Below are 16,824 nucleotides of genomic sequence, written 5' to 3'. Positions count from 1 at the left end.
TTTCAAAATATCGGTTAATATTGTTTGTAACGTTTTGACAGAGAACAAATCAATTTCGGTTACCTGTATTCAAGATGAACAGAATTTATTTCGTTCCGTGAAGTTTATTGAACGGGTTAATAAAATGACATGCTGTGTCAAGTTTGACAATAAATTTATTTACATATCTATAACAGCCTCTTCAACCAGCGTACTGATATTGCACCTTTTTATTGTGAAGTTATAAATCGGTATGTCAGACATTGACTATCCCACATTGAGTAATTATTAACATACCTAATTACTAAAAGTTATCCCACCAGGCGGCGCCTGTGTTTTTTTCTAAGACTTTCTGTCAAAAATCATGTTTCTACAAAATACCTTGCATATTCTAATAAATATTTAAATGCAGAAAAATAGTGCCATTAATCACCTTTAATTTGATGTATAAAAGATACAGATTTAATTTACAAAACCACATAGAGGCTTAATTTTAATTATGTCTTCGTTGAAATTCACCATTGTGCATACAGTACTAAAAGCTTCAGGTTGGAGTGCATGGAGTACAGTTAGGCTGCATACAGTACTAAAAGATGTTGTAGAGTACAAATATGCTGTTTTTAGTTTATTTTAGCAATTGTACAATTATAATAATAGTATTGAACATGATAGTATCCATGAGTTTGTGGGTATTCGATAGTACCTACTAGGATAAAATTTGTTTAGATACCATATGTGCAACACACCTCAATAATGAAAATTAAGTATTTAAGTGTACTAGGTATATGACGAACATGTGTCGAGACTGTCAAGATAGAACCATTAACCTTTTGACCGCCACGGACGGCCACGGTGGTCACCGGAAATTCTTGCTAAGGACGCCAAATGCAATGAAATTGGGACTCCGTAATGCCTAATTCCGCTCATATATTCGCGAATTCTCAATGCAATTCTGTTTCGATTGTGTTTGGGAGACGGAATACTCCGTCATCATCTCGCGTTTAAGGGTTAAGATCGTATTCCGGATTGAAAATCGTTCCGCATTCAAGGAATCTCAGATTTGAAAAAAAAAACCTACGCACGAGCGGGTTAGTGAAGAGCACCCCCAGAATTCGGGAAAACTTTAGAAATGTTCTTTAGTACAGCATTAATAGATATTCCTTACCTATATTTTACCGATTACTAAACAACGAAGCCGTGAAATATCGGATGGACAAACATTGAGACATTTATCACCGCTTAAAGTAGAGCCAAATATTATTAACATGTATTGTTGGTCATTACCGAACGAAAAATTTAAACAGGAAGGCATTTATAAAAGGCCGTTTTAAACAGGAAGGCATTTATAAAAGCCTCAATAGGGATGATAGATTTATAAATGTATGCCTCAATTATCTTCGATATGCGGATAACATCGTCATCTTCAAAGAAGCACAGTCATGTTCCCCGTCAGATGCTGGAGGAACTGTATGCCGTCGGTGAGTGTTGGGTTAAAGTAGTTAAACATTATGTACAAATTGAAAGTTACGGCAAGGACAGGCTTATCCAAAGCTCCATATATCAACCTTTATAACAAGTAACAGAGGACAAGTTATCCGGAACAACCAATAAAGCTTGGGTTAAGGAATCCCATAAACGACTAACAGAGGTAAGTCATAATAACAAAATCATCCTTCAATGGACCAAAGGACACAGTGGATCTCGAGGTGATGATGTGGTCTACGAGCTGGCCAGGCAGCTGGGGTCGGCTGCCGATTCTCCTGATGCCCCTCAACAAGGTATGCTCAATAGGAAACTACACACAGCACACTTGACTGGCAAAACCAGATCAAATGCTGATTTCAAACAAGCCAAGCCTAGCATCAATGGAAAACTCACAAAGACGCTGCTTCAACTAGGGAAAGTCCGCATGAGAATGGTAACCAATGTCAGAACAGGTCGAAGACTATTTAACAAACATATTTTCATAACAGATGCTATGAACATTCCCCTGTGACGAGGGTGCTTCTCACCTGGTGATGGAGTGAGTGGCTCCATACAGTAAAAAACATCTCGGATCCCCGAGAGACCTCTCCAAAGTTCTCCTACTCAACATTAAAGGTCTAATAGGATTTCTCGAGGAGATAAGCGGGCAGGACTAGCTAAATCCCCCACATCACGCAAATTAGGCACAAAACGTCGAGTTGTGGCGAACCATAACACAATACAGAGACTTGGGTCGGCCTCGCTGCCGGCGGAGATCACAGGGAGGACTTGGATGCCTTTTGTAGGCTAAAGGACGTATTAAGTGCCAGAATACCAGTCACTGAAGACCAACATGTTTGATCAGTGTGTAACTGGGTACTTCCCACCGTGACATAAGCTTGCGAGACGTGGACACTAACAATGTACTAAATGAAGAGGCTAAAAGTTGCATATAGAGCACAACACGTTCGGTATGTCTTTCTACGATGGAAGCGAAACGAGATGATGCTGATGCGGCGACGGGTCAGAGTTATAGAGATCGGATTGCTACTCTAAAATGGGCTTCGGCCGGGCCAGGGCACGCAAGTCGTGATTGGAGGTGGAATATGCGTGTATTGTTTTGGAAGCATAGCCCAGAAACAAGACCTGCCATAAAAGTTCGAAAAATTAGGAGAAAATTAATCTGTTAACTGTGATTGTCTTGAAGGCTTGATATTGGTGATATTGGCTTTACAATCTACATTAGAAGGTTTATTCGGTAGGTACCTATATCACGTTGTTTATTAGTAGTCGGATACTTCATAGATATGCCTTATTAATGCATTACCTATAAATATTTTATATTTTTCTTTTGGAGTGTGTTCTTCACCTTTTGTATGCAAGGATTATTTTAACTAAATATAAGTTTTCTCGAACACGGATCAGAGATCGCTTAACCTTTTAAACGCCAAATAGTGAAAAAGAATATGTCGTGCCCCGGACACCAGACAGACGTGAATCGCGATTATTTGACCAAAATTAGGCGTTAAGAAGGCCCGCATGGGTCTCAAATGAAATTGGCAAAACTGATGGCCATGGTTAGCGTCCTTAGGAAGCATTTCCAGCGACGGCCATATCCGACCATAGTCATAGCTGGGCATTAACTCGTTAATCCGTTAATCGTTAATTAACGAAGTTAACATTTCGATTACGGATTAACTTTTAAGTTAACTTTAAAAAATGTTAACGGATTCGTTAACTTCCGTTAAATTTCATCGAGTCCGTTAATCGTTAATCCAGCATCCCAAGCGGCTCTCGCTGCGCCGTGAAAACCACGTTCTTACTGATACTGTAAAAGCCCGTAGTACGGCAAAACCTAGGATTTATCGGTAAAAGCAGATCCGTCGGTTATAAACAGTCTAAAGACCAATTGGCGACTTTGGATCACTTATTCGAGATCTCCTAAATCTTATTAGGCGTGCTAGATCGATCACTAACCTGGGAATAGAGTGCAATCATCAGGCATGACAGATAAATCGCGCAACCGACGCATCGAGTTAGAGTCCGGCGCGGGCCTTAGATTACTCTACCAAGTTAGCGTGGCCCACAGCATCGAGTTGTCATCTTATATCTCAATCTGAAGAACCGACTCACCACGATCGCGACCTCATGAATGACCCAATAATAACCAATCCGAAGTAAAACCTAGGATTTAGCCAACCAACGGCGTTAAAAGCCCGAAGAGACCGTAATTATTACATTTCGGTTTTTTACCGATTGGCGTCACAGGTTTTAATGGTTTTTGGTGGATACTTAGTAAATAGAAATACATAATACCTACAGTGAAGTCCTATTTTTATGACGTGTTAACGGATTATCGATTAACTTTAACTTCCGTTAAATCTACCGAAATGTATCGCTTTAACGATTAACGAAGTTAACTTTTCAAGTAACGGATTAACGATTATCGAAGTTAACTATTTGATTAACGGTGCCCAGCTATGACCATGGTGGTCAAAAGGTTAATGTGATGATGATGAGATAGGAACTCAACAATGTCTAGTTTATTTATTTTGTATTATCTCGGTTGGTTGGCGCTGCATAACTAAAGAAATTTTATTCATATAATCAAATATCTAAAACTGTACTTTACGTCCTATGAGTCCTATGACGTAGGTATTTTATTATATTCTTAAAGCTAATGGATTTCGGGTACTATCATGTTCAGTTCTTTTCTTAATAAAATTGTAAGTACAATTGCAGAAATATCATATAAATATATATAATCAAGTCTTTATTACTGTTCTTTACATATCCCGCACCTTTTTTGGTCTTCTCTGTTTGGCCTAAAGGTTGACTGGTAGAGAATGCATTAAGGTCCGCCTTTTGTAACTGTATATTTTTACTGTGCAATAAACTTTAAATAAATAAATAAATATACTAAAAACAGCTTATTAGCTAGTAATCTACAACTTCGACCAAAAGCTTTTAGTACTGTATGCACAACGGTGAATTTCAACGAAGACATAATTAAAATTAAGCCTCTAATGTGTTTTTGTAAATTAAGTCTGTATCTTTTATACATCAAATTAAAGGTGATTATAGGCACTATTTTTTTGCATTTAAATATTTATTAAAATATGCAAGATATTTTGTAGAAACATGATTTTTGACAAAAAAGTCTTAGAACAAAAGATATTTTTTTTAAATTTTTCGTTAATTACTAACTAATGGTTGAATTTATCGAAACAATAAATATGACAAGTATTTGAGTACATAAAAAGAGCTTTCGTTTAAAAAAAAGAAAATTGAAATCGGACCAATACTTCTGGCGTTATGGTCGATTTTTTAAAACTCAATATCCGCCATCTTGGATTGGCGGCCATTTTGTTTAGCTACCATTTTGTGACGGCAATCAAGGTTTTTTAACATCCTTATAAGCCTACCTAACTGCTGTAAAAAGGAAACTTAGTACCCCCAAATTATACCGACTTCTTCACTGGCCCATGGACTAAAACGTCGACGTAAGACCGCCCCACAAGGATGGGGCGCGACCAGATATAGCCCTCACAGCGCCCAGCGCGGAAGGGGCTACTCACACCCCAGCAGGGGTGTTGAACGACGTTACAGCAGCGCTCGCTCAGTTTGTCTCGCGCAGCGATCCGATTACATTGTAGCTGACTTGACAAGCAAAGCATCACGACCGCCCAGTTTTGCTTTGATGGGATAAATTCATAAATAAAATTCCTAACTATCTTCCGTCTCTACTTCGATGGGAGCTCCGTTAGTACATGCTCCCGAGCATACACCACAGACACTGGAGTAGGTAATTCCTGCTTTTCGGCAGCCGCATCGCACCCCACACCCAGTCTTGCATCGGCAAAATATAGTTTTGAGAATGGAGTCAGGTGCCACTGGGTCGTTGGTTGTCAGTGTTGTCACTGGCTTTAATATGCCATCGCCTCTTCTAGTTCATATCCATTCAGTAGGTGGTAAATAAATTGGACGTTAAATACAAAAATATTTGTACGCCTTTTTTTTCGGATTCAATAAGTAAAATTTTCCTAAAATAGAAGTAAGTTTAGCACGTGCATTCAATATTCAAGCAGGCGTACAAATATTTTGTATTGAAGAATGAATAAAAATATTTTGTAAATAGGTGTGAGTAGCCCTTTCCGCGCTGGGCGCTGTCAGGGCTGTATCTGGTCGCGCCCCATCCTTGTGGGGAGGTCTTACGTCGACGTTTTGAGGACGACTGGGATGAGCGAGCGCTGGCCGCGCGGTGGCTTATAAAGGGCTGCGCGCGCGCGCGGGGTAAGTGCGTTTTCACATTATCCGATCCGATATCGGAAGTAGGACCGATATCCCGTACATTTAAGGCGCCGTCTTGGATTTTTGCCTTTGAAATCCTTCCGACATCCGATATCGGATCGGATAATGTGAAAACGCACTAAAGCGGGCTGCTAGTACCGGGCTTATTGAGGAGCGCTTATAGCTCATACTTTTACTACGCGCGTTGGTTTCTTTTTACGTTGCATTATAACACGTTTATGTGATATAGTTTTTGAGTTAGAAGGGGGTCAAATGTGGCTCCAAACGGTTCGTGTAATATTACACACGGTGCTGCTTGCTACTTTTGTTACTTGAACCTGGCTTGACACGCTACCGCGTCTCTATAAGAATAAACGTATTGTTCATAAACAAATGAGTTTATTCCTTTATTGTCCATCTTTTCCCTTCCGTATCTCATGAACGATTGGTCCCAGATAAAAAGTGTATAAGACTTTTTTGTAGAGAATTTTATGAAGATTACTTGTGTTTCAGAACATTTCTTGCTATGTGCCACAGTTTAAGAGTTATTCGCGAAAAACTAAAAAAGGGACCTTTACACTCCCCTCCACCCGTTAGCTCCTCCCCTACCCATCAGTACTTTGAGTATGTGGATTAGAACACCATTCCCTACAACTATGCCAAAATTTGCCTATACACGAATTATTTCCCGCGAGATAGGCTTCATTGAGTGTGCTACAGACCGCTAGACTACGGAGAGAGATTACTGACCGGACCAAATTATTGAACCGTATCGGAGTGCATTTACCTACACCGAAAGATACGCCTTATATACATAACTATAAGGTCCATTTCAAAGATACTTTTAACATAATAGTTTGTAGCTTGACGTCATAAAATTGTCATTCGCACCAAAGTTTCGCTGCCTGCAAATGAGAAAAGAGTCGTTGTATCTCTGACGTTGACATCTCTGACGTAGAAACCGGTTAATTTCGTTCAACAGAAACAGATCTGCTGAAGAACAGTTCTCTCATATTAACCGGTTAAAAACCGGTAACCGAAAACAAGAACACTATTTTTTCGGTTTGACGTCTAGAGCCAAAACCGGTTTGGTTGAAAATACCGGTATCCGATCCCTGCAAGAACGGTCAATAATAGTTATTTTGTTTTATTTGACTTAAATTTTACCGGGATATAGATCGTGATTACCTTTTTTTTATTTTTATCGAGCTCCCCATATTTCGACGCAGTTACATGCATCATGATCACTAGAGAGCGGATTTCTGGTAGCGATTTAAATATTAATATGGATATGACTCGCATAATTTATTATTTTTTCTACACACAAAAAAATTTATCGGAACGTAAAACTAAAACCCTTTTTGATGCTTTTGTCAATATTGGCAAAGATTATGATGATAATATTGATAATAAAATAAATAAAAAAATGATTGTTAATTTTTTTAAATAGATTATTATTTATTTAGTTAAGTTCTTCTTTAACGTTTCGTCTGCTCATTGCACACTTCTATTACGACTCAAAGAATAGAAAAATGAACATTAATTTAATCTAATTATTCAGCGAAGTTTGCGGTGTGCGATGTAATAATAATAGATTGTAAAACTTCATTATTAGTGCGGGGCGTTAACAGAGCATTAGTGTGAATGTATAGTCCCGTCTGGCAGAAAGCATGAAACTTTGCATGTATATAGCTTACAGGGTTATAAGAAAAAATTGAAGTAGAAACACGCCGAGGTGTCAATGTTTCCCTTCCTTCACCCCACTTTTGTATCCCTGTTTTCAGTTTTTTTATATTTCCATGAAAACCGTAAAAGCTACAACAATAACGTCTAAGAGACGTATATTCTCTATAAAATTCTCTACAATATTGTCTTTGGAAGTATATAGCTAGAACTTATAATTTTCAAACTATGCTCATTTTCCCTTTGCCATATTTGTGTTTGGCGACTTTGCACTTTTGCCTGTGCCGATGCTGCTTGGCAAAATTGTTCCTTGGGTCAAACTGATCCGATTTATCCCAATAGTCATGATGAAATCGCACGTGACTACTCCCTACAAAGCACAGACCAACCCCTATAGACATCTATTACAAGACGACTCGCGGTCGCCAGCCTTCCTAGTATTTGCACTGATATAAGCGCGGGCGCTCGCCGTGCCCGATCAGTATCGACCAAGTAACAGACCCGAAAGCAGCGCGTGTTTTTCGCACAAAAAAATTGGAAAAGGGTATTTTGATGCCTTAAAGATGTCCACCTGTAGTGTGAAATGGTGTGGAAAGGTAACAAGAAGCTCAAATTTAAAAACAGACGGCATTACATTCCACAAATAAGTCATATTTATAATTTATTCAGAGCCGGCATAGGTCAACTTACATTGGCCACTTACGCGTCAGTAGAGGGACAGTCATACTTCTGTCCCTTTTCATCTGGCGCGACTGCCCGCCGTCCTTGAAACGGCCAATCACAGCGCGCTTAACACATTCCCCGCCCGCTCCTCGCACCCCAAACACTGGTGACTCGTATCGCGAACCAAATGTACAAGACTGCCACTCTATAGGAGGTTCTCTGTGCTACAAAGAGAAGGGGAAGGGGCCGGTTCCCTCGATGAAATCTATGCAATACTTCTTCTTGCTCTTAGCGACTAGGGCAAATCGTATATCATTTCCGTGTAATGTAGGGACGTGTTAATTGTTTCTGAAAAAATCGTTGTACCTTTTCATACAAAAATAACGATTTTATAACAAAATAATGTTTTTTTATGTATTTAATTGTAGCAGCTATGGGCATTTACAATTAAATAGTGGCAATGGGGGATGTCTGATAATTTTAAAAGTGGCTGATATTTTTTATGGTGATAGGAATAACCATTTCTAATTACAGAAAAAAGTTACAGATTTTTTGGTAGCACCATACATTTTATAAAAATAAAAACGTGTTGCTCGACTGCGCGTACGACCCACTTCGACTGTTATGAGATTTGTCTTAGTCTTTAAAAAAAATCCTTTTTGAATCTGTGCAGGCCACAGACACTGACAGTTGATTGTCAGCTTGACATTTTTCTCGGAGAATTCATAAGTTTCATAACCTTATCTGGTGAACTATTTATTACTGTTTTCGACTCATTTTCTCTCCCTGGCCTCTGATTTTGCCTCCTTCTACGACTACCTTCGCTCTCGAACCCCGGACGTTGATTTTACTGGCTTAAAACGACGACCTTTGATTTTAACCTCTGGACCTGATTCTGCTTGCATTAACGAAGAAGTTTGCTTTTAAACACTGGACCTGATCCTGCTGAACTGTTTACGATCCGTTTTGCCTCCCTGACTTCTGATTTGTCTTGATATAAGGACGATCATCGCTTTTAAGTTCCGGACACTATTTGTTATAATGAATACAAGTACATAAACACGATATAAGGATCCCAAAACATGCTTTATACCAACTTGTTCTAAAACCAACCAGAAAAACCCAGATTTAAAATTGTTCATATTAAGAAAGGAGCTGAAGGAAAGTTGGTGTCAATAGGTTGGCAGGAACTGCCCAACCAGAGTGCGATTTTGCTGTGAAGACCACCTGAGTGTAAGATACCGTGTCTTACCAACCTTAAAATGCAGTTACACACTGGCAATAATATCATAAAAAAGAAAGCCATAAATATCTGACACGGTGGCATTTTATAAAATGTGTATTTTTTGGATAGACCAATAGGAAAAATATGGTAAAATACATTTTTTTTTATAATTTGCAATGTCCTATAATAAAATACAATTGATTTATTTTATTGTGTTGTTTTATTTTACTTCTGAGTTGTAGGTGTGTGTCATGTGTGTCGAGTTACTGTCAAGTTACTATCAAATTCAGTCGGCTATGGCTTTCCATATTCTTCTATGGCCCTCCATACTGTGTAGGCAGGTGCGCTTATGAATCACTACTAGGAGTTAGCCTGTTTTCACATTACCCGATCCGATATCGGATGTCGGAAGGATTTCAATGCAAAAAATACAAGATGACACCTGTAATGTATGGGATATCGGTCCAACATCCGGTATTGGATCGAATAATGTGAAAACGTACATATGGGTGCTAAAATGAGTAATAATGTTAAATATAGATCAAGACAAATTTATGTTTATTACACTCATTAACATGTAGTTGCACTTTTCAAAATTAATGAGATACACATTCTCTGTCCAAAATATCTCTGCATCTTTCTTTTATAAAATGTATGAGATACAAAATGTCCTATAATATTTATTTATTTATTTATTTATTTATTTACTTTTAAAATTTTCAGACATCCCCCATTATTTCATCAATAAATAAAATAATTTTTAAGAAAAAAAAACCGCCTTCCTTTGGGGTTTTGGTGATAAATACTTTCAAATGTTGGATTATGTTATCAATTCGTCTGTATATTTTTTAATGTTTGTTATTCGATATCTCCGTCATTTCTGAACCAATTTTGAAATTTGGATGATTCTGAAGTACTAACAGAAAATAAATCAAAACGGAACTCTAACCAGGGGCGGCTCACTCTTCATCAGCAGTTCCACTGCACCAAATGTCACTGTTCTGGACGGAAGTGCATGCTGTTCTTATAAAAATACCAAAGTCACTATAAGTGTGCCGTTCAGATTTGAGGAGTTCCGTTCTGACCATCATCAGCAGTTCCACTGCACCAAATGTCACTGTTCTGGACGTAAGTGTAAGCTGTTCTTATAAAAATACCAAAGTCACTATAAGTGTGCCGTTCAGATTTGAGGAGTTCCATTTTGACCATCATCAGGAGTTCCACTGCACCAAATGTCACTGTTCCGTACGTAAATGCATGCTGTTCCTTTAAAAACACAAAAATCACCATATGTATGCCTTTCAGATTTGAGGAGTTCCCTCGATTTCTCCAGGATCCCATCATCAGAACTGGGTTCTGAGAAAAATGGGACCAGACTGTATGCATATACATTCAATAAAAAAAAATTTTCAAAATCGGTCCAGTAACGACGGAGATATCGAGGAACAAACATTAAAAAAAATAAAAAAAAAAACAAAAAAAAAATACAGACGAATTGAGAACCCCTTCCTTTGAGATTTGGAAGGCGGTTAAAAATAGGACAGGTTAGCCCAAAACCCAGTTCTGATGATGGCATCATGGAGAAGTCAAGGGATCTCCTCAAATCTTAAAGGCATAGATATAGTGATTTTTGTGTTTTTATAAGAACAGCATGCATTTACGTTCAGAACAGTGACATTTGGTGCATTTCAACTGCTGATGGTGATCAGAACGGAACTCTTCAAATCTGAACGGCACACTTATGACTTTGGTATTTTTATAAGAACATCATGCATTTACGTTCAGAACAATGATATTTGGTGCAGTGGAACTAATGATGATCACCAGAACGTAACTCCTCAAATCTGAACGGCAGACTTGTAATTACTTTGGTATTTTTATAAGAACATCATGCATTTAAGTTCAGAACAGTAACATTTGATGCAGTGGAACTGCTGACGATGATCAGAACGGCACTCCTCAACGACGCATAGCTCTTGTTAGATTTCTGAACGTATCAAATGTATGCTGTTCTTTTAAAAAGACCAAAGTCACTAAAAGTATGCTCTTCTGATTTGAGGATTGAGGAACTCCTCTCTCAGCTCACCATCAGCAGTTCCTCTACGCCAAATGTCGCTGTTCTGAACGTAAATCCATGATGTTATTATAAAAATACCAAAGTCATTATAAGTCTGCCATTCTGATTGGAGGAGTTCCGCTCTGATGAACACCAGCAATTCCACTGCATGAAATTTCACTGTTTTTAACGTAAATGCATGACGTTCTTATAAAAATACCAAAGTCATAAGTGTGCCGTTCAGATTTGAAGAGTTCCGTTCTGATCACCATCAGCAGTTGAAATGCACCAAATGTCACTGTTCTGAACGTATTTGCATGCTGTTCTTATAAAAACACAAAAATCACTATATCCATGCCTTTAAGATTTGAGGAGATCCCTTGACTTCTCCAGGATCCCATTATCAGAACTGGATTTTGGGCTAACCTGTCCTATTTTTTTATTTATTGATGAGATAATTGCCACTATTTCATTGTAAATGCCCATAGCTGTTACAATTAAATACATAAAAAAACATAATTTTGTTATAAAATCGTTATTTTTGTATGAAAAGGTACAACGATTTTTTCAGAAACGATTAACACGTCCCTACATTACACGGAAATGATATACGATTTGCCCTAGTCGCTAAAAGCAAGAAGAAGTATTGCATAGATTTCATCGAGGGAACCGGCCCCTTCCCCTTCTCTTTGTGGGGAGTAGTCACGTGCGATTTCATGACTATTGGGTTAAATCGGATCAGTTTGACCCAAGGAACAATTTTGCCAAGCAGCATCGGCACAGGCAAAAGTGCAAAGTCGCCAAACACAAATATGGCAAAGGGAAAATGAGCATAGTTTGAAAATTATAAGTTCTAGCTATATACTTCCAAAGACAGTATTGTAGTGAATTTTATAGAGAATATACGTCTCTTAGACGTTATTGTTGTAGCTTTTACGGTTTTCATGGAAATATAAAAAAACTGAAAACAGGGATACAAAAGTGGGGGGAAGGAGGGGAAACATTGACACCTCGGCGTGTTTCTACTTCAATTTTTTCTTATAATCCTATAAGCTATATACATGCCAAGTTTCATGCTTTCTGCCAGACGGGACTATACGAGTAGATCTGGTTAAGAACTCGGACTATATAAACCACATGACATGAATTTAAATAAAAAATTGCACTAGTCATATCCATATTAAAAAATCGCTACCTGAGATCCGCTCTCTAATGATCACGGAAAATTGTAGAAGGCGGGTGGATATCAAAGTTGTCTAGACAGCGCGCGATTTATGTACCCACATTCGCGCGCGCCAGCTGCGTTTTTTTTTCAACGTTACCACTGGTCGCATTCACACTTGTTGGTATGTTAAAAGTGTCCTAAAACATTACACACTACACTGTCAAAAAGGCCAAATAGGGTCTGAAATACAGTCGTGGCCCACCAATTAAGAACAAACGGATTATTTACCACTATACAGAGAAAAGTCAGCTATTATTAGCAGAATATATAAATAATAGAGAAACCGCCTTTAACAAATGATTTATCATGAATCTAGAGACCATTAAATTGACTATACACAGGCACTTTAATCCGCAAACATAAATAATTGATACGAATACAAACTGGTGATTTTATCTAGTATGATTAATACTCTCATTACGAACACTGTGTTTGAATTCTCGTATCCAGGGATCGTTACCGGTATTCTTACTACCGGTTTTAAATTAGGTATAACCGGTTATCATTGCATTTTGGTATTTATATCACTAAATATATAATTAGCGGTATAATCAAAACCGGTATTCAAATGTAATAGCGGTCACGGAAATTCACGGTCAAAACCAGCTGGTCGGGTTTATTTAGTATTGATAAGCTAACCACAAAATTAAAATTTTGAAAAAACCCCCGACCGCGACCTAGTGGACCGATTTTCATGAAACATGGCTAAGAACACTCCCGACAAACTCAGCTTTGAGACAAAAAAAACTAAATCAAAATCGGTTCATCCGTTCGAGAGCTACGATGCCACAGACAGACACACACACAGACAGACAGACAGACAGACAAACAGACAGACAGATAGACAGACAGACATACACACAGACAGACACGTCAAACTTATAACACCCCTCGTTTTTGCGTCGGGGGTTAAAAATGGGGTGACGAGGGCTGTGTTAACTTGTCTCCAATAATACTCCCTTAGGATCCCCCCACATCTAGCGTCTCGCGAGCGTAGCGTCGGGCCAACTGTATGGGCAAAGCCTGACGCCGCGTCGACGTCGCGTCGACGCATCGTCTTTCTCCACACAGTTGGCCCGACGCTACGCTCGCGAGACGCTAGATATGGGGGGACCCTTAAGTGGAGATAGTTGAAGGGATGGAGAGTGACATATCGTCACTACTTTGAAAAAATCTCGTATCTCACACTGCTCCTCAAAGACAAAACGTAGTAAGTCTATATGCAATCCATACATACTTAATACATTTTTCTCTTCATTTACAGAAGAAGATACAAGTTTTTTTCAAAGTAGTGCCGATATGCTACTTTTTGTCTTTTTCCAACGCGAGCGAAGCCGCGGGCAAAAGCTAGTTTATAATATTAGTAAAGATTTACTTACCCGGTGGGTCTTGGATTGAGAAGTGAGCCAGCAGCACAATTATTTTCATGAAAACTACTCGTACTTCAGCAGATGGACACGACAGTAAATAGTCGCATAATCTGAAATCAACAAATATTTATTACAACATATGGCATAACCTGAAATGTATTATAAAAACAGCTACAATTATAATAATGTTTATTCATGAATTTCATCAAATGGAAGTGCTGAAGACTAACTATAAATATCGTTGTATAATGTGTTTTAGTACTTGTCAATACATTAAACGGACGTAGTTACGCAATAACGTTCCAATCCATCTGAAATTGTCATTGAAATGAAAGACTTTTGTTTTTCATACAAGGTCTAAAACTTAATGACAATTTCATGTGGATTGGAACGTTATTGCGTAACTACGTCCAAACATGTAATCCCCATTTTCCTCACTGAACATTAGCTTAAAACGGTTTGTTTTTATTAATAATCTGTTGTAGTTTTAAAATACTCATGTAGACATTTTTATTACTAATGATAGTAATGATAAATGATTTATCTTTTTATGATCTTAGAAATGCGTGGTTAAATATTTTATTTCCTCGTGCTCCCCAGGTTTTAAGGCAAGTTAGATTTTTAGGCAATGTTTTTGCCATGCTTGAGACAGAAACTCAAGGATTTATTATAAAAACTTCTCAACGCCCGAACTTATTTCATAGGTTTATATAAACGTCACATATCAATATTACCTGTGTGGGTGCTTAAATAGATCCGTCGCAAACCACGACCTGACGACTTGGGAACATCGTAGGTGCTGACATAGTATATCGTGCCTAAAAAGACATATATTTTAAGAAACATGTCTCATATATTTTATATTTATCACAACATATTCGGAATAATAATTATTTCTCACCAATCTGACGCAGGCCCTCGCAGAGTCTTTTTTGTATGAAACCCAACTTGGAACAAGAATTTTGTTGCTAGCTGAACTGTAAGCATCGACATCTCTTCGTGTTCTGGGCCCTAGAATAATTTTAATAAACATTATAATTACTACAAATTAATTAATACAAGGGTTTATAAACTAGTTAGCAGTTACCATTTTTAACCCCCGACGCAAAAACGGAGGGGTGTTATAAGTTTGACGTGTCTGTCTGTCTGTCTGTCTGTCTGTCTGTCTGTCTGTCTGTCTGTCTGTCTGTCTGTTTGTCTGTGTGTGTGTCTGTCTGTGGCACCGTAGCTCCCGAACGGGTGAACCGATTTCGATTTAAATAGTTTTTTTTGATTGAAAGCTGAGTTAGTCGGGAGTGTTCTTAGCCATGTTTCATGAAAATCGGTCAACTATGTCGCAGTCGGGGGTTTTTTCAAAATTTTAATTTTGTGGTTAGGTTATTATGAGGTATTTTGTTGAAAATTATTTCGAGTATTCGAGTATTTCGATTATTTTGTTAATAGAATAGTATTTTTAGAATACTACGGTTTAATACGAACCCAAATAGCATTTGTTGTGCCAGGCGGCACTTGCAACCTCAAGAAGCACAGCTTTTTCATGAAGTTAAAATGCTCCAAACTAAATTGATCTTGATTGTGAGAAAAAGCAATATTGCTGCGACGGACTGACAACCAGATAGGTCGAGGAATTGCACTTTCCCTGGAAAAAAATAAACATGTTTAATTGAAATATATTAAGTCGAGATTTTTTTTTTCTCTCTTTGGAACTCCCATGGCTCTCATAATGCTCGCAGATGTGAAATATTTAGGTAAAGAAAAGTTTACCTAGTTTTCAAATTTCAAACTCTTACACAATGGGAACCATAATATATATTGCTTTCCCGAGGTAAAAGCCTGACAAGATTTTATTTGACCCTGAAAGAGAGTCGCTACAAACCGCTTTCATATGGCAATAATGTGCGGACCGGACGTCATATATAATGGGGACAGCGTGTACTGGTTTCGCGTTGATAATTGTAGAAAATTAAAACATGGTTTAAGAGAATCAAAATTTAATAAGCAAGGTTTTAATACTCGCTACTTGTTTCCGCTCTGCCTAAAATACATGAATCTCGTATTATTTTCTTTTTGCGTGGGACCTTGTATTGTACTGGTGGCAATGATGGAACGGCGTCTTTATTTCTATAAATATTTTTCACGGCAGAGCTACAGACAACTTAAATAAGAACAAATAAGTATAATAAGCTAATTCGAAACCAACAAATCAATACAGGAGAACCGCACTGTAACCTGTCAGTACCGGAGGATGTCAACAACCGATTTCGGAACATTGTTATTGAAATGCTGTGAAATCCTTCATCCTTTTCTGTTGTAAGTAATTTATTACGTTTAGTATAATTATTTTCACTTTTCAAAAAAATATTTTGGGCATATTTGCGAGGAAACCGTTAAAAAATTTCAAAAAACTACTTCTTGTTTACATCACTAACATTCGACGACTTTCGATGACGGGTGTCAAATAGTAATCCTTGCCAGTAAAAGAAATTAGTTCAGCTGAAAATCCGCAAAGTGGCGAGGGTCAAATAAAAACTTGTCAGAGAGCATGAATTTCAATTGAGCTTGGTGCTGACCGTCCTTTGAATGCTAATAGTCCGAGACCCGGGGACCTGACTATCCCCCAAACACGAGGAAAAGGTCGTTATCACAGGTACAATCTAGCATAGATTCCAACTCTTAGCGACTAGGGAAAATTATATCTATAACAATTATTTTTAGAAATAAGCCTTATGATGATACAAAAGAAATGAAAGCGTAGCCCTATTTTAGAGGGACGTTTAGGATAAATCAGTTAAAGTCAATTCAACCTTACTTGTCCAATAATGTAAACAAACGAAAAGTCAAATATGGTCAAAGACAATTACTAGTGATT

At 37.9% G+C, this 16,824-nt stretch overlaps 1 protein-coding gene across 1 annotated transcript in view; it reads right to left on the bottom strand.

Annotated features, from left to right (window-relative positions):
• The window catches only part of LOC125240654 (probable ubiquitin carboxyl-terminal hydrolase FAF-X), a 77,881-nt gene that overhangs the window by 31,096 nt on the left and 29,961 nt on the right, over positions 1-16,824 (bottom strand). The window contains exons 39-42 of the mRNA XM_048148652.1: positions 15,435-15,594; positions 14,857-14,966; positions 14,690-14,773; positions 13,965-14,065 (exon numbers count right to left, since the gene is read on the bottom strand). Of these exons, the coding sequence (XP_048004609.1) occupies positions 13,965-14,065; positions 14,690-14,773; positions 14,857-14,966; positions 15,435-15,594 (455 nt within the window). The remainder of the gene's footprint in view (positions 1-13,964; positions 14,066-14,689; positions 14,774-14,856; positions 14,967-15,434; positions 15,595-16,824) is intronic.

Source organism: Leguminivora glycinivorella, chromosome Z (genome assembly GCF_023078275.1).
Source record: "Leguminivora glycinivorella isolate SPB_JAAS2020 chromosome Z, LegGlyc_1.1, whole genome shotgun sequence".
In the NCBI taxonomy this organism is placed as follows: Eukaryota; Metazoa; Arthropoda; class Insecta; order Lepidoptera; family Tortricidae; genus Leguminivora; species Leguminivora glycinivorella.
The sequence above is the reverse complement of the archived record's forward strand: the minus strand, read 5'-3'. Positions and strand labels throughout refer to the sequence as shown.